Source organism: Daktulosphaira vitifoliae, unplaced genomic scaffold (assembly GCF_025091365.1).
Source record: "Daktulosphaira vitifoliae isolate Bord-2020 unplaced genomic scaffold, ASM2509136v1 Scaffold_5, whole genome shotgun sequence".
Lineage (NCBI taxonomy): Eukaryota > Metazoa > Arthropoda > Insecta > Hemiptera > Phylloxeridae > Daktulosphaira > Daktulosphaira vitifoliae.
In genome coordinates, this window is record NW_026099576.1 from 26,378,355 (window position 1) to 26,404,450 (window position 26,096).

The following is a 26,096-nucleotide window of genomic DNA, read 5'->3' on the forward strand; positions in this document are numbered from 1 at the left end:
GTTGAAAAAAGTAGGTCAAGTTAGAGCAGAGAAAATAAATGATAGTCACAAAAATATATCTTCTCAGCTTTGCATCGAAGCTAAAACTTAAAATATAGTAAAATAATTTTAATACGAATAAGAAATTTCTTCTTATAAGGGGCGACTAAAATTANTAAGAAATTTCTTCTTGCAAGGGGCGACTAAAGTGATGGGATCCTTGATCTTTATTGAAGTTATTGAATCTAAATGAGATAAAAATCAAAGCAGTTAAAAATTTATACTAACTTAAAAAGAATTAAGAAAAAATGCAAAAAATTCATAGCCATACGCGTTTTGGAACCTCGTACCCCAAGCGTGTAAAACATAAGTTTTACCAACTCGGCAACCGTACGTCGATACCGTCGATTGAAAAAATTGGCTATTTAAGCTAGTTCAAATTTCAAAGTTATTTTTCTCGACTTAAAAGAAACAAACAAATTTAAATAAGTTTAACTTTCTATACTATATTAATTTTTTATTTATATAATATTTATGAAAATCTGTACTCCCCTTGTCAGGTATTTTAAAATAAAATAAAATACAAAACCCAGAATTTTAACACAAAAATAGCATATTTTTGAATACGGTAGTCATTTTTACCATGAAGACAAATCCAGAGGTCAAATTTTTTTTTTTCACATTAAAGTATATTACATAAGCTTTAATTTAAGATATATTTAAAAGTGTCAGTATTTCCGGAATACTTTCAAAAATTAAATTGAAAATATCGTAGTAACAATACGCATGTTTAAAGTTTTGACCCCCCTTGTTAAAGGGGTATGATCCGATTTACAAAAAAAGCGTGCCAGATGAAAGGGGTATATCAATATTTATTATAAAAAAATAATAATATAGATCCATACATTTTTCCAAAAGTTATATAAAATATAAATTAAATAATATAACATATAAAATCGAGATTTTTTTCACGGAAATCGTACGTTTTTCTTTAACTTTGATGTCCGTTTTCACCACGAAGACAAGTCCAGAGGTCAAATTTTTTTTTTTCAAATTAAAGTATATTACATAAGCTTTAATTTAAGATATATATAAAAGTGTCAGTCTTTCCGGAACATTTTCAAAAGTTAAGTTGAAAAAGTTCTACTTTCTATACGCATTTTAAAAGGTTTGCACCCCCCCTGTATAAAGGGAAAATGTCCGATTTAAAAAAAAAGTATGTCGAATGAAAGAAGTATATATAAAGTATTTATTATTAAAAAATAGAATTGCTTCATGTATTTTTTAAAAAGTTATAGCATCATAATATTAAAAAATGTAAAATATAATATCAAGAATTTTTTCAAAAAAATAGCATATTTTTGCATACGGTAGTCATTTTTACCATGAAGACAATTCCAGAGGTCAAATTTTTTTTTTTCAAATTATAGTATATTACATTAAATTTAATTTAAGATATATATAAAAGTGTCAGTCTTTCCGGAACATTTTCAAAAGTTATGTTGAAAAAGTTGTCATTTTGAATCCCCTTCTGTGGGCAGGAAAAGGGTAAAATTTATAAAAAAAATATAAAAAATGATAGGTAAATATCTAAGGTATCTATAAAAAAAAAAAATTATATTTATATGTTCATTTTTGAAAAAGTTACGCCACATTTTAAGTAAAAAAAATTGAAAAAATATCGAAAATTAGCGATTTTTAAATTTGTAAGTTTTTGGGAGATTTCCCCTGTTTACGGGGAACGAGGGAAATTTTATCATTTTTTGATATATCAAAAGATATATAATTTGTGTGCTGATAATTTGAATTCTGTAACAATTATGCAACGTCGACAAAAAAATAAATACATGGATATATCTGTAAATATTCCATTTAATACAATTTATGAAAGCATTTAATTTATTTTTATGTGAAAACACATTTATTAGCATTTTATTTTTAGGATTATTTATAAAAAAACAAAAAAAATTTGTGTTATTCATCTATTATACATTTTTTCATTGTTCAAACGACCTTCTTTTTATAATTATCTACCAGAACATATTAAAAAATATTATATTATAATTATAAATTCACTTCTAGAAGTTGAATTCTTAAAAGTAATATTGTTACAAATCAGAGTATATTTTTATGTTAAAATCATGAACTATAGTTCGAATTTTATCATTTTTTTAGTGGGCATTGAATTAGCCCAACAGATTTCAATAAAAGAGGTAAGCATTTAACTTAATATCAATGTTTAATTATTTATTTAAAAAAATTATTATAATTGTAGAGTTATTTAAACGAATCAACCTGTAATGTAATAACTAAAAAGTTATATTATGTAGGATAAGTGGACTATAACAGTACACATGAGTGGTGTATTTACGATGAGGGCGGAATATGGAGGTTATGGCCATATTTTAATATGATTGGGGAGATAATTTGAAACATAATTTTGATAAATATATGATTAAACGAAGAATATTAAGAAAATTAAACATTTTAGCTTCGATGCAAAGCTGAGAAGGTATCGGTTTTACTATGATGTGTTATTTTTTTTTTTTTGTTACCACTTTTTCTCAGCTCTCACCGAACGGATTTCTTTCAACGATACGTCAAAAGATCACAAATCATATCTAATCGAAGACATTACCCTTAAAAATTTAAAAAATTTCCCTCGTTCCCCGTAAATGGGGAAACCTCCAAAAACATTACAAATTTTTTCAATTTTTTCAATTTTTTTTACTAAAAACTACCGTAACTTTTTCAAAAATGAACATATCAATATAATTCTTTTTTTATAGATGCTTGTTGTCTTTATCTATCATTTGGTATATATTTTTTGTAAATTTGACACTTAACCTGCCCACAGGGGGGGATTTAAAATGACAACTTTTTTACAAAAAATTAACTTTTTTAATTTAACTTTTGAAAATGTTCCGGAAGGTCTGACACTTTTATATATATTTTAAATTAAAGCTAATGTAATATCCTTTATTATGAAAAAAAAAATTGACCTTTGGATTTGTCAACATGGTAAAAATAACTACTATATTCAAAAATATGCTATTTTTGTGTTAAAATTCTGGGTTTTGTATTTTATTTTATTTTAAAATACCTCACAAGAGGATTACAAATTTTCATAAATATTATATAAATAAAAATTAATATAGTATAGAAAGTTAAACTTATTTAAATTTTTTTGCTTTTTAAAGTTGAGAAAATTAACTTTGAAATTTTAACTAGCTTAACCCTTAAGCAGGCGCGTATCTATTTTTAACGTTCATAGTCGCGTGGGGGTCTATTAGACCCCATTTCTAAAAAAGTATAAAATATGTATAAAAAAGTTCATTTTTTTAAATTCAAAGACATTATTTGTTACCATATGATATATAAATATAGATAACAATTAAAAAATAAATAAATGACAAAATTATGTATTACTAAAAATTATATTACGAAAAAAAAAAAAAACTTAATTTTCAACATTTTATTAAAAAATCGTGGTTTGTAAAAAAATAATTTAAATGCAAAATCTTATTTTTAAGACGGTAAATAAAAGCTTTTACTATTAGAAAATGTATATTTATTAATTATTTTGGAATTTCTTTGAGCTCAAACATGGCTTATATTTACTAGTTTTATGTGTATTTACATATACATAATCATTAATATTACAATACAATTTAATTTCACCGGCACACAGTTGTCTGTACTTTTGACCGGACCCACCTACAGACATGTATTTTGACCCGCTAAATCCGAATTTAAAGTCCGTTTGGTCCGGTCACCGTTCAGATTTGAGTAAAATGCAAAAAAAACAAAAATTAGGCAAAAAATTACGAAAAACTGCAGTCTCAGCGATGAAAAAAATTTTGTGGACCTTGATCAAGTATGATTTTTATGTATTTCAATTTACTGAAACTGAATCTGAACGTTGAGTCGTCAACATTTGAAAAATAGCAAAACAACCCAAAAAATTGCAATAAATCATGAAAAATTGATTTTGATCAAAAATATGTCAAAAGCATATTTTTGCATACAGTAGTCATTTTCTCCATGAAGACAAGTCCAGAGGTCAATTTTTTTTTTTCAAATTAAAGTATATTACATTAGCTTTAACTTAAAGTATATATAAAAGTATCATTTTTTCCGGAAAATTTTCAAAAGTTAAGTTGAAAAAGTTAATTTTTTGTAAAAAAGTTATCATTTTGAAACCCTTTCTGTGGGCTTGTAAAGAGACAAATGTTAACAAAAATATATATCATGATAGGTAAATATCTAAGATATCTATAAAAAAAAAAATTATATTGATTCGGTCATTTTTAAAAAAGTTATGGCAATTTTAAGTAAAAAAAATTGAAAAAATATCGAAAATTAGCAATTTTTAATTTTGTAATTTTTTGGGGGATTTCCCCAGCTTACGGGGAACGAGGGATTTTTATCAAATTTTGAGGTTAATGTCTTCAACTAGATACGATTTGTGATCTTTTGACATGTTTTTTCATCAAAATCGATTTTTCATGATTTATTGCAATTTTTTGGGTTGTTTTGCTATTTTTCAAATGTTGACGACTAACGTTCAGATTCAGTTTCAGTAAATTGAAATACATAAAAATCATACTTGATCAAGGTCCACAAAATTTTTTTCATCGCTGTGACTGCAGTTTTTCGTAATTTTTTGCCTAATTTTTGTTTTTTTTGCATTTTACTCAAATCTGAAGGGTGACCGACCCGGTCAAACGGACTCAAATTCGGATTCAGTGGGTCAAAATACATATCCGTAGGTGGGTCCGGTCAAAAGTACAGTCAACTTTTTTTTTTTTGTGTGCCGGTGTTATTATAATACGAGTAGGGTCAGGAGGGGTAAATGTGAATAATGGTAATTGTAAATGAGGCATCGATAATCAATGTGTCCACATTGCGACGGGATGTATTTATTACATGTTCAGTTCGTATTTGTTCCGTATCATCGAGTAGTGGAAATTCTCAATAGATTATTTATTTTTAAAACTTAATTGCACAGACGGTGGCAGATCCACATAATCCCAATTCCACAATATTATATCAATTATAACATTGCATTTACGATAAAACAATATTTTGAATAAAATAAAAGTCCAAAAAAAAATTATAACGTTCATAGTCGCGTGAGGGTCAATATGACCCATTTCAACTTTAATGGATATTTTAAGTCATACATTTTTTTTTCGAAGGTATTTATTTATAAAAATCTATTCAATATTACTATAAAAACCATCTTCTAAATTTATATCTATGTACACCTTTTATGCAATATAATATATCCATTTTTATTTATGTGGGGGTATGCTAGACCCACACGCGATTGTTTAAGGGTTAAATAGCCAATTTTTTCAGTCTAGGTTAGTGACGTACGGTTGCCGAGTCGGTNAATAATAAGTAAAGACATCAAGCATCTATAAAAAAAAAAAAAAATTTACTGATCCATACATTTTCCAAAAAGTTATAGCATTATTAAGTTAAATATATAAAAAAGAATTATTTTACAAAAATCGTAATTTTTTATTAACATTGATGTTTATTTTCACCGTAAAGACAAGTCCAGAAGTCAAAGTTTTTTTTTTCAAATTAAATTATATTACTTTAGCTTTGATTTAAGGTATATATAAAAATGTCAGACCATCCGAAACACTTTCAAAAGTTTAGTTGAAAAAGTTCTACTTTCTATATGCATTTTTAAAGTTTAAAACCGCCCGTATATAGGGAAATGGTCTGATTTAAAAAAAAAATATGTCCAATGAAAGATATATATAAATACTACTTCTCATGAAAAAATTTTATTGAACCATACATTTTTCAATAAGTTATAGCCTTTTAAAATAAAAAATGTAAAATATAAAATCGAGAATTTTCACACAAAAATAGCATTCGGTAGCCATTTTCACCACGAACACAAGTCCTGGGGTCAAATTTTTTTTTTCCATAATAAAGTACATTACATTAACTTATAAAATATGGCCTTTACAAAAAATTGAAAAAATTTCGAATATTAGCGATTTTTAAATTTGTAATTTTTTTGTAGGTTCCCCCCCATATACGGGGAACGAGGGAATTTTTTTCAATTTTTGAGGGTAATGTCTTCGACCAGATACGATTTGTGATCTTTTGACGTATCGTTGAAAGAAATCCGTTCGGTGAGAGTTGAGAAAAAGTGGTAACAGACACAAAAAAAAATAAATAAATAAATACATCTTAGTAAAAACAATACCTTCTCAGCTTCGCATCGAAGCTAAAAATGAACACCGTCGGTATTATTTCTCATTTTATTTTAAACTATCAAAATTGTGAATATCTAATAGTGACGTTTGGCTTCAATAGCCAAAACTTATTAATCTGATATTCAAATTTAAATAAGCTATGAATAATCAAAATACTTTTTTCAAGGACAGGCTTTTTCAGTTTTTTGTTCTCACACTTTATCTATTTGAATTTTTCTATTTTTGATATCGTTAAAAATGTAATATAATTTTAGAGAATATGACTGTTATAATTATATGTCCTAATATAAACATTTTATTTGCAATGAATTAAACCTGTTATTTTGTAATAAACCAGAAAGAAGAAGAAATAAAAAAGGTATAAATAGTTTCTAATTAACAAAAATGGTTAAAACAGTTATAATTGTGAAAATAGTGAATGTAAAGAAATTGAGAAGGTATAAAATCATGAATTGAGTAAGTCTCAATTCTTAACACTATATTTTTTTAGAAATATAATTTTATAATTAAATTTTACACTTATTTAATTTTTTTAAATCATTGTTGAATAAGTATTTTTTTGAACGAGTATATATTATTGCGAGATTGACATCAATTATTTGTAAATTTACTCTGGCCTGGGCAAAACAAGATTCGAAAAATAAATAAAAGCACAGTAATTTTTTACTATTAAATAAATATTTTAAGTTAGATTGGATTTATTTTAATTAATTTGGACTTTGGAATTTTTTTCAATCTAAAATCACTGAATTTTTTTTCTGATTTTTTTTTTTTTGAAATTAGAATAATTAAAAAAACCTAGCACAGTGGGGAAGTAAGTGTAAGTGTCATTTTATATTTTTTTAAATATTCTAATTTCAAAAAAAAAAATTAGAAAAAGATTCAGTGTTTTTAGATTGAAAAAAATTCCAAAGTCCAAATTAATTAAAAATAAGATTAAGTGATAGAAAGTGAGAATTTTATTTAGTGTGACGCAGATTTTGTGTATTTTAAAATTACCAAAAAAACTGGTTTTGATGGATAAAATGGCTTTTTATAGTCAGAATGGGACAGTTTAGCGATGGATAGCATAATATTGGAAGCTGAGACTTTCTATTCTAATTATTTAATTACAATNACCAAAAAAACTGGTTTTGATGGAGAAAATGGCTTTTTATAGTCAGAATGGGACAGTTTAGCGATGGATAGCATAATATTGGAAGCTGAGGCTTTCTATTCTAATTATTTAATTACAATAAGAGAATTGTGTGTAGGTAATACTTAAAAATCTGTACAATAAGTAGATTTTATCCCATAATTTGCTAGTTATTATTTATTTAAATAAGGGAACCCTGTTTTGGTGATCATGTATCTCCATGATATATGACTCACATTTATAAACAATAACAACATATTATTAACTAATATTATAAGTGATGATGTAATATTACAGTTTGATTTTAAAGTTCAAAAAATCCTAAATATTACCCTCAATATAGTTTTTATTTCATAAAAACGTAACATGAAAATTAAAATAAATATATGACAATAATTACAAAATATTTTCTATAAATATAAATAGGTAAATAGAAACATAAAACTATCAATGTTAAACTAAAATAAAATATAGGGGGGTTATAAATTCCCGTTGAAAATAAGGAGGGCTTAATGAGGAATCTTATTTTCACGCATGGAATATATTTAAGGTTCCTTTCTTATCACATCCATAAAAACATATTTAAAATAAAATAAGTCATATTCCATATTTTTAATTCATGAATGTGGGAAAATTATTCCCTACAGGAACATATGACAATTTTTCCTGTTTTAGATTATTAAAACAAAGAAATTATGCATAGTAATATTTGAGATTGGCCTCTCAATCTCGTGGACACCAGTATGCCTACCATTAATCTGACCCTGATTTTTCTTAATGCCCTGATTAATTTATTATTTTATTTTAGCGTCAAGAAAGACATCTAAAATTTATCCAGTTAATAAATGAAATACCAACTTTTAAACCAAGTACAATTTCAAATGTTGAAGAATTAATAAACTCTATTAAAACTAACAATGATTTTAATTTGACAACAATAGATGCTGTCGCTGAAAAGCTAAAGGAAATGAGGTGTTCGTATTCTCTGTTAGCTCTTTATATAACATACCACNGTCGCTGAAAAGCTAAAGGAAATGAGGTGTTCGTATTCTCTGTTAGCTCTTTATATAATATACCACATTGAATTAGGCAAAGGGCTCCAGATAGATTACGTTCAACTAGAAATATTCAGTGACATTTTACATCGTATTTTATCATTATTTTACTATATACTAAGCTCTGGTTATCAAGGTCTATGGACGGCTTCAATAACTATTAATGCCTTACATGCTGGAAAAATATCATACAATGAAATTAATTTTAATAAAATTATAAAAGAATTATTTATATATTGCTCTAAATGTTACAATACTGGTCGCTTACCAGAAGCACCATTATACTTGTTTGACTATAAAAATAAAGGTTATACAGAAAAGTTTATTAATCAATTATCTGATAAGTTAATGTTGTCACAATATGTTTATCCTGAATCATTTGACGATTTTTATAAATTTGCTCAAAACACAAACATTTTCAGTTNATGCCTTACATGCTGGAAAAATATCATACAATGAAATTAATTTTAATAAAATTATAAAAGAATTATTTATATATTGCTCTAAATGTTACAATACTGGTCGCTTACCAGAAGCACCATTATACTTGTTTGACTATAAAAATAAAGGTTATACAGAAAAGTTTATTAATCAATTATCTGATAAGTTAATGTTGTCACAATATGTTTATCCTGAATCATTTGACGATTTTTATAAATTTGCTCAAAACACAAACATTTTCAGTTTTATTTGGAAAGAGTCTCACAATAAGGATACATTCAAACCGCCTATTCCTCATAATGGTACTTATTTGCTTGATAGATCTTTCAATTTATTGATGGAGAATTGGAAAAACGATTATTATAGCTTAATTACATATACAAATACTATAAGAAATAATATGATAATAGTTACCTACTATTTTATTGGACAACATTTTGTATATATTATTCAGATATATCATCAAATTTTTAATAATAAATATTGTCATGAAAAAGAATTTATGGAATTGCTTCAAATTCCTATAAATATTTTTTCAGAAATATGTGAATTTATTGAGTTTTGTGCAAATGAAAATTTTCAAGAAATTCAAAATATTATCACTACTATATGCAGCTCTTCTATTGATATTGAAAAAATAGAAAATGTTACTAAAGAAATGTTGAAACTATACAATAGTTTTAGTTACAAATTCAATGTACCTTATTTAGATTATACTAAAATGAAATACTCTATAGTTATACAAATTCCATTCGATTTCTCAAAAACTAAAAATCAATTACAACGTTTCGTTGATTTTATGAAAAACTATTATTTGAAAGTAAAACGTGAAATGTCACCAGTTAATTTTTCCGTATTAAGAGGTTTTTATTATAAAAAACTCGGCGAATTTAAAAATTATTATTGATTGATTGATTAAACTAATGTAATTAATTAATTACATTAATTAAATAATTTAGTAAAATTAATTACTGAATTTTTTTAATTTTTTTACAATAAAACTTAAGAATGTCGAATTAAATTTTTAAAAATAGATAAAATAAGGATAATTAGAAATCTGTCAATATTTCTATTTATGACTGCCCCTCTATATATGCCTATGATATAGACATTAATTTGTGTAAACTCCTCCATAAACTTATTATTATATTATAAGAGAAACAACTTTTTTGAATTTTGCAGGAAAGCTAACATTTATATTGGGATTCATATCCCCTCAAAATTCATTTCAAATATGTCCATAATATAAGGTTTATAGAGTAGATATGAATTGGTAAAAATAAGTTATTAAATTTTAAAATAGATATTTTTGTATATTACATGTTGGAAGTAGGATTGAAAAAATTGATTAATTTCATGTTATAGTCTTAAAATGGGTGATAAGGAATAAGCTGATCATAGGTTTTAAAAAAATTATTAACTAATAAGATGTTTTGAAAGAAGTTTTAGGGCTGAAAATAATTTCCAGATCAAAAAATATATAAATAATAACTTATTGTATCTAGTATCAACTATATTATGAAAATCAGTCAGTTGTATAATTAGCTAATGTATCTAACCACATGTAGATATATTAGTCAACATTTAATTTATGTATTAGTGGACTGTATAGAGAGAGAAAGAGCAATAAGATAGCCAGAAGTTAAATGAAAGGGGTATATTAAAAATATTTATATAAAAAAAAATCCTATTGTTTCATAATTTTTCAAAAAGTTATAGTAATATTAAGTAAAAACTTTTAATATACAATCAAGAATGTTTTCACGAAAATCGTACTTTTTTTTATTAAATTTGATATCTTTTGTTACAATGATGAAAATCTAAAATTTGAATTCTTTTTTTATATTAAAGTATANATTGTATCTAGTATCAACTATATTATGAAAATCAGTCAGTTGTATAATTAGCTAATGTATCTAGCCACATGTAGATATATTAGTCAACATTTAATTTATGTATTAGTGGACTGTATAGAGAGAGAAAGAGCAATAAGATAGCCAGAAGTTAAATGAAAGGGGTATATTAAAAATATTTATATAAAAAAAAATCCTATTGTTTCATAATTTTTCAAAAAGTTATAGTAATATTAAGTAAAAACTTTTAATATACAATCAAGAATGTTTTCACGAAAATCGTACTTTTTTTTATTAAATTTGATATCTTTTGTTACAATGATGAAAATCTAAAATTTGAATTCTTTTTTTATATTAAAGTATATTACATAAGCTTTAATTAAGAATATATATGTATCAGTATTTTCGGAATATAATCAAAAGTTAAGTTGAAAAAGTTCTAGTTTCTATACACATGTAATTTAAACCCTATCCTGTAAAAATAGAAAAGGTTAGACTATGAAAAGTATTTAAAAAAAAAAAAAATTGTATTTATCATAACATTTTCTAAGAAGCTATAGAAATATAAATTTAATAGTATAAAATATACAATCGAGAATTTTAACACCAAAATTGCATAATTATGAATACGGTAGTAATTTTTAACAAGATGACAATCTAAAATGATAGTATTTCAGAAACATTTTCAAAAATGAATTTAAAAAGTTAATTTTGAGTGGAAGAGTGGCCATTTTGAATCTCCCATGTAGGTATGTAAAGAGTCAAATTTTCACAAAAATTATACTAAATATTAGGTTCGTAACTACAAAAAAAAAAAATATCATGTAGATTTGTTAATTTTTAAAAAGATACTGCAGTTTCAAGAAAGAAAATTTAAAAAATTTAAAAATTAACGATTTTTACACGATTACACGAATAAATCTTTTTTTGACTCAGCAGTGTCAACTACTCATTATTTTTGCCGCTGATCGTTAGATTAGACAACAAAAGAGGATAAATATAATTAAAATCAAATTGTTTATCGGCATTGATCCCTCCCAAAAATACTGGCCGTTATCGATTTAAAATTGCAGTGTTGGTTCTTGATCCTTCTTCTGTCAATGACCGTGCTGGAATACACATATTTGTTGTTTTCTGGTCGCTATTTTTTCAATGATGGAGTAGAGCTGCCAACGGCGAACAGCGAGGTCTTTTCGGGGGAGCATTCAGACCATCGAATGGGTCTCTTCGGAGACCGGGTATTTTTTTTTTTTATAATTATATTTATGTAATGAGCTGTATTTTATTAATTATATTATATTATTTTTTATTTTATTATAAATTAACTTAATTTTGTTTCTGTGTGGAGAATACGTGTTTTCTTCTAATCAACGCTAAGGAGCCAGTGTCCAGACCGCTCCTTGTGTCTTTCATTAATTTCCGAATAACATTAACGGATGTGTTCCAATACCGTCCTTAATGTTTGTTATATCATTTGATTTTGTTTAAATATTTTATTTTATTTTTGTTGCCTTTTTGAAGACGGTTTTTGAAACACTCAAATCTTTGTCCATGTTTAACTTAATTTTCTTTTTTTAACAATTAAATTTAATTTCCTTATTGATTGTAATTGTAACATTTATTTTATTGTGCGAGTAGCTTAAGTACTCGAGTGTATTTTATTCCTGTTCCTTAATCTAGACACGGTCTATGTTTTACATATCAACCACTTACAACTTCAATTATCATAGTTGTGGTTAATAAACCACGAGGTGTTATAATCATTTATGTATATGACGACATATAACCCTAGTTTATAAGGTACGGGTAGCGGCCTTATCTAAGGTAATACCATTTCATCATGTATATGTGACAACTTATCACGAGGTTTTGGGTGTACATCAACTATCGAGGACTTAACGAACTTAAGTTTCAACTTTGTTAAATTATAAACCTACATTTATTTCTATATTTAATATTAATATGACTTGGTGAAAAATAAAACACATTTTCTTTGTTTTCCTTAGTACTTAATAGTAACTTAATTTAATTATGACCTCAAAATTCACCAACATTTTTTTTTTTTGATTCTTATTGTTTTTCAAAGAATATTAATATGACCTCGATGTTTAATTTTCGAAATTCTTCTATGATCTGACAATACATTGTCTAGTCCAGTAGGTTAGCGACTTTCGTTTTTATTATTTTCAGAGTGTCATCAAAAATTAAAAAATTTATCTGTTGTTTCTTGTAAATTTTTTTATTATATTTGTAACCTTTTAAAGTTAATATTATTTTAATTAAACTTTGGTTTTCTAATCCATCAATATACATAATATTTTTAGTTCGAAAAATATTTAATGAAATAGTAAAATGTAAAATCTGTGTTTAATTTAAATAATTTATTATAGAATAATGTATCATATCATAGTGATTCAAAATTCAACTAATTCGGTAAAAACATTTGAAAAATAATATGAACATTTTTTCAACCTAAATTACAGAAAATCTTGTATTAATGAAGTATTAAGTAAAGATAATTAAATTTTTTATCTTAAAATAAAGCGAATAAATAATATTTTTTTAACTTGGTAAATTTATTATTAATAAATGGTATTCATTGTTTTTTTAATTTTTACTACTAAGATCGGATCTACAATTCGTGACGTGTTTATTTTTCATTACACAGTACGTCACCATTTAATGAACTTGTTATTCTTGCAACAAGAAAAATATTTCTATATTTTCAACTAAACTTAATTGTGTGGCATACGTATTTTAGAATAAAAAACAGTGTTTTTTAAAAATTACAAAAAAATCTACCATCATTTAATTAAAATGAAATATAGTAATTTTTTATTATTTTTCTTGGTATCTAACACAAATAATGGTCAGGAAACAAACAATAAGAAGTATACAATTGACTTTTTAAATTCATTTCTACAAAGAAGCAAGTGGAAAGATACATTACATGATGTGTTAGACCGTCAAAACAGTAATTTCGTTTTAGAATATGAACTAATATTTGATGTTGACGAATGTGTTAAAGATCACATCGTTGATGAATATAATGTTGAGCAAAAACTAAGAGATATAATGTTGCTTATTAATTATAAATACACTACTGTTTTTGCAAGAATATTACTTCACTTAACAGACATTTGTTGTGATTGTTGTAGGCAGTACAATGAACACCGATCTCTTTTCCCGCATTGTGTGAAATTATTAAAATCAAGTATTGAAATTTCAGAACGGCTTATAATACGATTTATTAGTGTAATAGATTTTTTAAAGGATTTGTTAGACATCGAAACTAACCCATTTGTTTTAAAAGAATTTAAACATTTTATTGAATTGATAAGTCAAAAAAAAAGTCTAAATGAAAATGATAATTATCAATATATTCAAGACTATAGTAAAACGTTTTATAATATAAACCATAAAAGAAGTGATTTATATAAAATATACCAAAATTATAATATTAGAGCAAGTGATATTGATTATTGTATTGGTCCTGTCTTTTACGATAATTTAAAAAAAAGAAAATATAATTTACCTGAAACTTATTTCGAATTTTTAGGAGATCAATTACAAATATATATTCAAGATATGATTACAGATTTGTATGATAATCTAGGATTTTTGTATGATGAAAAATCAAAAACAAATTCTTATGTTCACGATTTTGAAGTTTACAAGTTTCAAGCAAAATTAATGTCTTTTAAAAAAAAAAAAAAAAAAACTATTTTAGATAAATGTTGTTTAAAATAATAATAAAATATAAGTATCCGTAAATATTTCTAATATTTTAATGCTCTATTATCATATTATTTGTAATGAATTAAAATAGAAGTTTCAAGAAACTTCTAGAATACTTTTTCTTGACGACATAAAAATTACCAATTGTAATTATTTTTCTAACCGACAATTATTTTATTACTTTTTTCAAATATATTAAAGCGATGTTTACATTAATTTCAATATTTTTAATTACCATAAACATATTTGTTCCATCGCAAAGACGGCTAAATATAATAGTTAAATTTTTAAGAAAATAATCCTTTCTTCATCACTTCACCCACAAGGTTAATATAAAATGGCTAAGAAAAATTAGCACACCAGCATATTATTCACCCATTCTCTTATTACTCAATTTTAAATATAATTCATTCATAATTGTTAAAATAACCAGTGCAAACCATAGAAATAAATTTAGTATGTTATCCTTCATTATCAGTGTTTTATTTATTTAAATTTAATTAATATATCCACGACGACAAAGAACATCACAATTTATCATTTATCAACGAGTCCATCTGATTATCATGGTAAGTGTAGTCGTAAAGCATGCGCTATATTTATGTAATAATAAGTATATTATACAGGATAATGAAGGTAAGAGATAGGATTAAGATGATATCCAATGCAACCCAATCTATTAAATCAAACTCAACTTACATTTTCTCTAGTGCTTTCACCTAACTAAAACCTTCTTAAATTTTATTCTCAACCTTATCCTACTATCTGCCTGTTTCTTCCATTAGACCTTACTTTTTAAAACAATACATACTCGTTAAACATTTGGTGGAAAACTAGATACCAATATTTTTAAAAACTATTGGTTTTACAAAAATATATCTAATGGAGGGAGGGAGGTTTGAAAGATCATGGATGATGTTTCTCGATTTAACAATGATATTTTTTTGTTGTATACTTTTCAGTAAACAATTGACTGCTTAAATGACCCCAAACAAGGTTTTTTATATTAGAAAAAATCGAGCACTTTAAGAATACATAAAATATTTTTTAAAATGGAAAATAAATTTGAAACCAAAATAATGAAAGCAAGAAGTATGAATGATTTCTTATTGAAAGAAATAAAGTAAGAATTTCAAAACGATGTGTTTTGTAAATAATATTAGATGTAATAAAATTCTGATGAAATAGATAATTGAACTGGTAATTTTTAAAATCTTATTAGATAAATAAATAAATATAATAGAATATTAAGGCAATATATTGACATCATTTTTTTGTTTTGAAAGTGAACGGGTAAAATCATACTTTTGCCTTTCCATATTTTGACTAGGGGAGAATTGTACATCCTACTTGTTTGTATTAGCGCCAATGCTGTTTATAATGTTTTTTCTTGAACACATTTTATAATTAGTTTCACTTTTTTCTTTTATACATATTTATTTTTATTTATTATAATTGTATGTATAAAACATGAACTAGATTAAAACTAAAAGGAGCATTTCAAATTGAAAAGTCATATTCTATTCTTAAATATAAAATTTATTTGTTTTTTGATTAACGTCCATTATTTGGCAAAATAGTTTGTACTTGACCTGTTGGTATTTGTGTCAATGGGAATTGACCAGTTAGTAGTGGTAATTGACCGGTTTGTGTTTGACTAAATGGAAATGGTGTGGGTTGATTAATTTGAAAATTTTGAGGATTTGCTGAGCATATTGTTGCTTGTTGTAATGTTATGGTTGAAGCAATCATAAGTATAACTGTCTATATAAATAAAAAACAGATGTATACATATATTAATTTTTAATATATTGAATAAAATTGAAAATTATACTAATGTTTTACCAGTCATATTAAAAATAAACGTGGAATATATATTCGAATACTTCATTTAAAAACTATTAACAATAAGTACTAACATTTTAAAATAATAAAATATTAGTAATATATAGAACTATTCTTGTTAATTGGAAAATAAATTTTGTTTCTAATCTTAAATACAATAATAGTTATTTAATAATTTGTTAAATAGATGAATACAAGATTATGAAAAATTAATTGATAATAAACTTACAAATTTTAATTCAATAAATAACAATTAAGTAAATATTTTTAGTATAATCGTTATTATTCCTAATTTTTCAGTATGTATGAAAATCATATCTTTTATTTATAAAATAAAAAACAATTTTGAATCAATACTTACCACGTGAAAAAAATTCATTTTGATGATAAAATTGTTTATATTAGAAAATAGTTTTATAAATACTTTTGATTTCACTTGTTCCATAAACACAAGTTTATTGATAATCATAGACAATTGTTGGTTGTACTTATATTAGTATTAAATAAGGCCATGTCATATTTATTTAAAAATAACTAAAACTCAAGGTTTTAAGTAATATATTAATAATTAATATACATTTTTCTTTCATACTAATGAAACAATAATTGTTTCATTAATACGAAAGAAAAATACAGTTAGGTAACTCAATAGAAAAATTACATAAAAATTAATTTACGGAATTGGCTATAAAATATTACAAACTTGGATTATAAAGTGGGTGAGTGGAAACTAAGGGAAGAATAAAAAACAGGGACAGTGCAAGAAGTGTGCGTGTTATATGAAAGGAATTTTATATAACGAAAAACATTGGCGGGTACGGAGATCATAATATTATAATTTTTAAGATGGAAAAATGCACCCAACACCAAAAGTTGGGGATTTGAATTACTACACCGCCTGACGACCTGAGGCAAACTCATTATGACTGAGAGAGTAATAAGGAAACAAGGTGTGTCCTCCTGATCACCCATCGGAGTGCCTATAGCAAACACCGTAGTTGAACATACCGTTAAGTCAGTGACTGGCCAATTCACTGCGCTACACCACGTCCTAAAATGTCATAAGTAACAAAATTAAATAAATATTTATAATCTTTCAAATTTAAAAAGTTTTATAGGTTCTTCTTCTTCTTTCCCGCCTTAATCCCAACTACTTGGGGTCGGTCAAACAACTTTATTCTCCCTCACCTGTTGTCATCGTGTACATCCGAGATGGGACAATTCGTCTAAGTTTTGTTCAGGACACCTCATACTATTTGACAAAAATTTAACGCCGCCTTTCGTCCTGACGCAACCTCATTAGTCGTCTCTTACGACTAGCAGAGGGGCCGTGGAAGTATTCTTATCCCTTATCCACAGGGAAACAAGTTTTATAGGTTAAAAATATATAAATCCAAAAATTAATTGTCAGCTTATCCTAGGACCATTATAAAAAAATTTATTTTGAGTCATTTTAACAAAAAATTAAAAAGTTGTGTTCGAAAAAGGGTACGAAATAAATAGATTAAATAAGATAAAATCCAAAGATCTATATATTTACAATTTATTAACTATCGCCTATTAAATATGAGTTATTGTAATTTTGCACTGAAATTAAATGTGTATAACATTTGATTATAGTAATATAAGCACATAAGCACGAGAAAGTAGTAATAAGTAATAGCGTCCACTATAAATTTAATATTTTTTATTGTTGTTTGTATTATTATTTTTAATTTTATATCGAATTTGTTAAATATTGTATAGTTATGATATCATTTGATACTAAATAATATTTTGGTATCAAATAATAGTATTGTTATATCAAATAAATACAGAATTTAAAATGTAATTAATCAGTACGTATAAAATATTTTACTTATACAAAGTTATTTGTTTATAGTTATAACTCATACTTATGAGTGTAGAATCATCAACTCACAAGTCTCAAAATTGATATTTTTTATTAAAATTAAATATTATTATAAATGAAATGTCATTCAATTACTTAATGTTGTCAACAAATTAATAAATATATTACTAGTGGAAAAGTTAATTTTTATTTTAATATGCTAACCAATGTATGATTATAATATAAATGTTTCTTATGTTTTCAAGCCAAATAATACGCGATCTATTGATGAAAATAATGACTACTTAAATGATAATATAAAGTTATACTGTTAATAATTCATAACACGTATTATGACTACTTTAATTTAAATTTTTGTAGAAACTTAGTTTTGAAAAATATAATTTAAATAGAAAATTTAACTTTTAAATTTACTAAGAATTTAATTATTTGTAGAAAACTATATCATCACTGGTACCTACTTTGTAAGAACAAACAAATTATAATTAATTTTTTTTTAGATTTTACTTTAAATATTTTAAAATAAATTATCCATTTATTCATGAGATGGATTTGTTAGTCCACTAGTATTTACATGCAAAGAATATAGTTCACCTTTAATTTAGTCACACTTTTTAAACCATATAAAATTATTTGTCTTAGGAAAAAATTGTGTGTGTAATAGTAATTATGTTATGATAAAACTGATTAACTACAGTAAATCATTAAATATATTTTTTGATGGATTAAAAATAAATATTTTTCTCATAAATTATATAAAAGTATCTTCTATTTTTAGGAATGAGTTACTAAAAAACAAAGTATTTTATTTTAATGTTTAATTATTTTTATCAATGGTTAAATAAAAATATTTTTGGATTTCAATCAGTCAATGGAATTTAGTAGATAATACATATATATGAGTGAATTAATGTGATGTTATTTAGTTTTAATATATATATATACATAATATGTATTTTAAAATTATATTTTTACTAAAATAACATTAATTTTAACTTGAAAAAAGCTCAATTATGTTGAATAATTTTTATTTTTTCTGTGTATTTATTAAATTAATTGAAATTTTGAAGTATTCTATTTGTTAAAGATAATAATAAAGTAGTAGTAAATGTAGAATTTTTATCGGGAAAAGATAGCTTTCAGCACAGTAGTGCGAGGTTTACCCCTCCACCACCCTAAGATATCATAATTTTATGTAAAAGAGGGCCCAATCCCCTAGGATCCTCGTATTTGTGCTATTATATTAAAGAAATTTATAAATATAAAATTGAATTAGATCAATTTAAATATATATATTGTGATGATAAAATTAAAATATTAAGTGTAAATTAAATAATTGCTTCTTAAGAAAAATATGGATAATTACAATGAAATATCAATTAAAATGTAATGTATATTTAATTAATAATTAGTTATTTGCAAATTATGATCATATGTTTGTATACAAACTAAGTTTTCTTTTCTATTATTAATTAATTAGTCGTTCACATTTTTATATTCAGTACAATGGCGGCTCGTGGGTACTGTTTGTGGGAATGCGACTTTTTGTATAATACTATAAAATATAAAATATATAAATTTTTTATACTTATGACAAGTGAATCATAGTATAAAAAATTGTCAAATTAAATATAATTAAAATAAAGCATAATACACATATTACTATTTTAAAGGTCGCAGTATAAGATCGAAATGAAAATAATAATATAAGCGATTACACTCTTATTGGCCGAACCCAAGTAGTTGGGATTACGGAAAAAGAAGAAGAGCGATTATACTATTATGGCATCCGATAACAACGAGCGTACACTCAATTAATTCTAAAAATAAATTACTCAATATAGTAATGTACTAATATTTTATCGTATGGATGACCTGTCGGTCGTCCAATCACACCTTTGTGTGCATGCGTACCCGCATATGTTCCTTGTATCTGAATAATGTAGAATTAAAATTATAAAATTCATTTTTTTATTTTAATTAGTTTTAGTAGGGGGTGCAATCGTCCCGTCGTCCAAACCACGAGCCGCCACTAAGTCAGTAATTATTGGTTAAATAGATCGTAGCTTGGTAAATTATTGAAATTTAATAGGTGTTGAAAAATTATAATATTTTTCTTCGGGTAATAATTTTTTACTAAAAATGAAATACTTATCGCTTTATTTTAATGATTATTCAACTATAAAAATAATAGTATTAATAATATAAAATTAAGTGTTTAACTTTTATTTAAATTCCGTGTCAGTAATTTCTTTAAAAAATATAATTTTGTCGTGCTCTATTGCACTCACTTAAAGTTCTCTTAGTTATCGTATTTTTTGTTTTGAAGAAATAACATCATTAGGTAATAAATGATAAAAATATGCAAATAAAGTGAATGATTATCAAATTATCACAATAAAATATGAGTAACATTTAATTTTTATAAAATGACATCACAAAGTCAAAAAGATAACTATATAAAACAAATTTAAATTTATGAATTTCTTTTTACCATTTAATTATAGTTTTAAGTATTATAATAAAAGTGAAGTATGGTAATAAATGTAGTAATAAAAGAAAAAATATCATATTATATTTATTGAATACCTATTATTATAATAACTTGTTATTACATAATATAATTATATTCGTTCCAGTTTTTTTTTAGTTAACACAACAAAAGAGAACAGAAGAACTTATTTAATGAAAATAATTAATTAAGTATATATAAAACTTATATGTTCATCAGAACTAGTAATTTGAAATAGGTTATAGCTTGTAATTATTTTTAATTGTCTTGACATAAACAAAAAATGATTACAGGAAACATAAGTTTGGAATAATACTTGTGTGTATTTTATTATTTAATATGTAAATTAATTAGAACATAAAATTTCATCAACATGAATAATAGCTAACATAAATAGTGTCAATAGTGTATCACACTTTTTTGATAAACAATATACACAGTGTAAAATAATGAATATCGGGGTTTTCAGTATTGTAAATCTGTAACCATTTATTTTGGTTGTTATAAAGATTACCCCTTAATAAACAGAATCTAATTTTATTTGATGCTTAGATTGTCATAAAGTTATCACGTATCATTGTTTTTTTGCATTTACCAAGATACAAAATTAATTTTTTTCCTCTATCGTTATGTGCAAAAATATTTATAGTAGCGGTATGTTTAATAAACAAAAATATTGTTAATATATCACTACTGATATCATGGAAAAATAAAAATTAGCAACAATTCAGCTTTTTAACTATCACTCTTCATACAATTCATTGCGTATAAGGAAAAATATTATATTGACTGAAAATTCTTTGAGTATTTTCAAAAATACTATATAGAACAAATATAGACATCACGAGGAACTTATGTATGAAAAAATAAAATTATTCTAGGATATACAGTTGTGAAAACATAGCACTAAAAACACTCGATATTCATTTTGTTAGATCCTCTATTTGTAAATAAAATTATGTTATTTAGCATTACATTATTTTTTATTATTCATGTTGAATTAATATAAAATACAATGATAGTCATAAATTACGAAAAATTAGATAGGGCTGGTAGTTGCACCATTACAAAATATTACTAAACGATATGACAGCTATGCAAATGTTTAACTTAAGCATTTGCTATTTTATAAGTTATAAGCATAGATGCCACTAGATGTTTGGGGGTGTTAATATACATTTTTTCCCCACCCTGAAAATATTTCAATTAACATTACATATAATTAAAAAAAAATGGGGAGGTTAAACCGTCACCTAGTTGCACCTATACTTATAAAATAGTAGAGTGAAACGTACGCGCAAAGTTTCTTATCACTCATTCAGTATTGGTAAACCATAGTTTAACTGAAAAAAATAACGAATCAAAGATTTATAATTATGAATAATAAATTACAAAGTATACAATAAAAAGCATTGATTTATCATAAAGTTTTCTCAACAACTACAAGCATATCATACATTGGCGTAAATTAGGTGAAGGAGGCTTAGTCCTTCACTCATATTTGTCGAAGCCTCCTCAATTTTTTAGACAATTAAATGTATTTTTACACAAAAAAAAAAAAAATGAATGTGGGGTAAAATCAATTTAGCCCCCTGCATTTTTAATAAATGTACGTCAATAATATCATATATTATAATTTTTTTTTAATAAGTTGATGTTACATGTTATTAGAATAACGAAACTTTTTATATACTTACTTATTATTTTTTAAATTTTGATTAAATTTTTAATTTAAAATTAAATATCATTTAATTTATTTTTCATTGAAGTTTTAATACTAATTTTTTTTATTTTAAACACTCTTATATTTTTTTCTCCCGCTTATATAACAAGTTTATATCGAGATATTTGAGCATATTGTTTACAAAAAGATATTGCATTTTTCTTTTTGGAATTCAATGTTTTATAAAAATTATAGCAAGGTATTTTTAATGATTGCACAATGTAGTTTAAAAAATTGAAATATAGAAATATACTCACTTAATTACATAGTTAATCAGTAAATGATGTTTGGAGAATCTGTATTATCTGATATTGAGTCATTTTCGTTTAAATCGTTATCATTTATAGTATTCATCACGAAATTGTCATCATATTCTTCTTCTAGTTTTGGATAGTAAATGCTTAGTAATTCACTGATATTAGGGTTGGGAATTTGGCCTTGTTGAATTAAATGATCACCGTCTGCTACTCGGTATGCAATAGAGTGAGGTCGGGTCGCACGACTATCAGCATAAATTGGGTTTAATTCATATCGTACAAGTCCTTGGCTGCTATTACGAACGGTTGAATGTACTAGCTTTTCTACTTTAGTGGTCCAAGGACTTTGACCGAAATGAGCGTTCTGAGGAATAATATTGTACCGCTGACTACCGGGACCACCAAGCTGCCATCCAACTAAGTGACTAGCTTGATCATTATCGGGTTCACCTAAACTCCTAGCAAAGTACTCTATATGATTGTCCACGTTGCTGCCAGCATGTAAATGTCGACGATGAATTAGAGCAACTACATATTCCACCCTGCCACCATGACCTCTTTGGTAGTTAACGATGGGATTGTTAAATTCATTAACTACTTCAATAGGACGTCCAGGTATTGGACCGATGTGAAAAATATCAAAAAATCCGCAAAGCCCTTTGTCATTAAGACCAATTTTCGTAGACTTATTTACATATCGTTTATATCGACGTGATGTGCATGATCCTATTGATGATATTCTGTTAGCCCATCCTATTATATCTAGATTGTTATGAGACTTTGATGTTGAATCAATCATCGTCCATTGACCCAAACAATCATCATCTTCATAGACCATAATGCAACGATTATATGTTTTTATAGAGGCGATAGAAGTTCGCACAGAGTATATCCGCTGACCATTGTCGTACCATTCAGATTTCAGATTTTTACATGAAGATAGCAATGGAATATTAGCACATGCTCCTGTAAAGTTATTTTTATCACACACAGTAATATGGGGACCGAGCCACAACCGTTTGGGTATTAGCGGCCGAAAGTTATCGCATGGCCATTCTATGCACGATATTGAACATGGACTTATTGAAGAAACAGTAGCATTCCAATTGAGAGCTGTAAGATCGTTATGTGAAGGGGATCCAGGATACAACTGCATGCTGTTACCCGTACAGTTATTGCTACTGTATATTCTAATGCATTTATTCCTAGTGTTTATCGACTTAATTGTGTTATCTAATTTTTCGTGCTGCTTATTAAATATTGAAGAAACTAATTTTTCGTCGTCTTTGCCTGGTAGACTCAGATTTAAACATTTAGCTGATAGAAGTAGATCAACGCATGGCTTTTTAAACTCACGACTTCGACAAACTTGTATGGATGGTGGTAGATAAACGGGTTGAATTCGAACAAATTGCTTTTCTTGTACACATTCTTCCTCAAAACATGGGCTTATCGATTCAGCTTTGTCAAAACCTATTTGTCTCAGATTATCTAAGGATTCTAAACCATTATGAAGAGCTAAACTGCTGCCTCGACAGTGCTCGTATTTAAAAATTCGGATGCAATTACCATATGTGTTAACGGATCCTATGTTAGTAGCGATGTTGTAAAGGCTTCCATTTTTTATATCATAGAACTCATTGCGTAACGATTGGCATTTAGTTGGAACGACTAATTGCGAACATGGTCCATTTAAACGAGGTCCATAACATATTTTAAAATTTTTTCCATGACAACTTGTCACTAACAACGAGAGTAGAAATGCAAACACTACCACATTCGGCATGTCGTACATTCCTACAAAACCAATCTATATCGCGTGTTCGTTAAGACTGAAACACATCATTTGGATTTTTTGTACGATGTAGTTGTTTATTTGGCCTTGTTAGTGGTATGTAATAAAAAAAGATAATTTTGTGCTACACGAGCATAAAAACATCTCAAAAGGTAACAAGCTACAAATAATTTTTATTTCACTGTTAAATAATGTACTAGTCATTCAAAAATCAAAAAAATGTAAAATAAATGAAAATGACTATAAATAAATCAAATTAGTTAATTGAAGTTTATTAGTTTTATTCAAATCTAGAATTAATCTCGTTAATTAAAATTAATTTAAATTAAAAAAATCTCGTAAATTTGTATATTCAGCTAGTTACGGTTCAAGAAATGGCAATACATCAACTACAGAAAGTAATTATATGACGTCGGACATAAAAGTTGGTAATACATATACATGAAAACAAAATAAGTACAATGAATACCTCTTATACTTCCAAACCTTGAAACTTCTTAAAAAAAAGTTAATATAGATTAAGTTAAGATTTATGAAGAACTATATAAATACTTGCATTATATAATATTGTAAACTAGGTTATTTTTACTTATCTGAGGAAAATGGCTATTACTAAAGATAAATTAATAGAAATAAAAAACAAAATAAACTATTACAGCGCTTATCATTTATTTTCTTGTTGTGATAGAATAAAAATAATTCTGCGATACAAAATTTGAAAATTTGAATCAAATGAGATTTTGATCTCATGCAGACCAACTTATTTATAATTTTGGCTAAAACAAAAATATTGATAAAACATTCATTTCTATTCAGTTTTTTTTTTTACTTTTTAAGCTGTATATTTATATATATATATATATATATATATCTACGATTTTGCGCAATAACGTTTATTTAAGCAAATAGTTCAAGCTTACATCCTTAAAATATTAAAATTGCAAAAATAACTATATGGAGTACAAAAATGTTAATAAAGAGTACGACAATTTTCTTGTTTGTAAATTAAATTATTTTGTTTTTAAATTGAACATCAATTTTATTTCATTACATTTTAAAACATAAAAATTGTTGAAGCTTGACTAATAACTTTATTTTTAATTGATTAATATTTCTATGTATAAATAATATAGCACAAAAGAAAAAAAACTTGTTTTTAATGAGTACGAAAGAAATTTATTATATATGATCCATTGTTATTTACTAATTTTATCATTAGTTTATATAGTAAATCACTTTGTACATAAATTTTAGGTATGATTATTAGTTTTCTTGTAGAGAGGAAAAATGTTGTTTCATCTAAATATTTAAACTATTTAAATGTTATGCTTGAAAAATTAGATGAACAATAAATAAAGTAATTTGTTTAATAATCAGAGAAATACAATTTGTTCATAAAATAACTTTTTATTAATTTTGAATAAACATGATTTTTCTGTGGGATTCGGAACAAAAACGAGTTCTATATTCTTATTTGTGAAGATATTTAATTTTAAAAAAAATTTTACTATTATTTTTTATGAACAAATTTTGATAAAATTGCTACTTCTGAAAAATTTAAAAAGAAAATGGACTTATTTGGTTTTTGCACAATGCCCTTCAGACGTAGTTAAATATTACATTAATATGGTTTATATTAATCAATATACTTCACAATTTTAATTTT

General features: G+C 25.3%; 3 protein-coding genes across 4 annotated transcripts; 2 read left to right on the forward strand and 1 right to left on the reverse strand.

The window, feature by feature from the left end:
* Positions 1-1,987: 1,987 nt before the first annotated feature.
* LOC126908263 (uncharacterized) lies at positions 1,988-8,873 on the forward strand. The gene is made up of 3 exons (XM_050690176.1): positions 1,988-2,192; positions 8,168-8,331; positions 8,399-8,873. The coding sequence occupies exons 1-3, from the start codon at positions 2,121-2,123 to the stop codon at positions 8,871-8,873; spliced, it is 711 nt and encodes a 236-aa protein (XP_050546133.1). The 5' UTR covers positions 1,988-2,120.
* A 4,458-nt stretch (positions 8,874-13,331) lies between these two features.
* On the forward strand, positions 13,332-15,570 carry LOC126907696 (uncharacterized). The gene is made up of 2 exons (XM_050689180.1): positions 13,332-15,015; positions 15,409-15,570. Exon 1 carries the CDS (start codon positions 13,526-13,528, stop codon positions 14,456-14,458), a length of 933 nt encoding a protein of 310 aa, XP_050545137.1. The 5' UTR covers positions 13,332-13,525; the 3' UTR covers positions 14,459-15,015; positions 15,409-15,570.
* Positions 15,571-15,891: 321 nt separating this feature from the next.
* Positions 15,892-24,583, reverse strand: LOC126907694 (uncharacterized). Of its 2 annotated transcripts, none has more exons than XM_050689177.1 (2): positions 22,636-24,583; positions 15,892-16,210 (listed from the first exon to the last, which is right to left on the reverse strand). In XM_050689177.1, the coding sequence occupies exon 1, from the start codon at positions 24,428-24,430 to the stop codon at positions 22,652-22,654; it is 1,779 nt and encodes a 592-aa protein (XP_050545134.1). In that variant the 5' UTR covers positions 24,431-24,583; the 3' UTR covers positions 15,892-16,210; positions 22,636-22,651. The 2 variants fall into 2 exon arrangements, with proteins under 2 accessions (XP_050545134.1, XP_050545133.1); XM_050689176.1 differs by lacking the exon at positions 15,892-16,210 and adding an exon at positions 20,287-21,998 and having other exon boundaries at positions 22,636-24,578.
* Positions 24,584-26,096: the final 1,513 nt, after the last annotated feature.

Bases quoted from the DNA above. Each gene is read 5' to 3' on its own strand.
- LOC126907696 (XM_050689180.1), top strand. From the start codon at position 13,526: ATGAAATATAGTAATTTTTTATTATTTTTCTTGGTATCTAACACAAAT.
- LOC126907694 (XM_050689177.1), bottom strand. From the start codon at position 24,430: ATGTACGACATGCCGAATGTGGTAGTGTTTGCATTTCTACTCTCGTTG.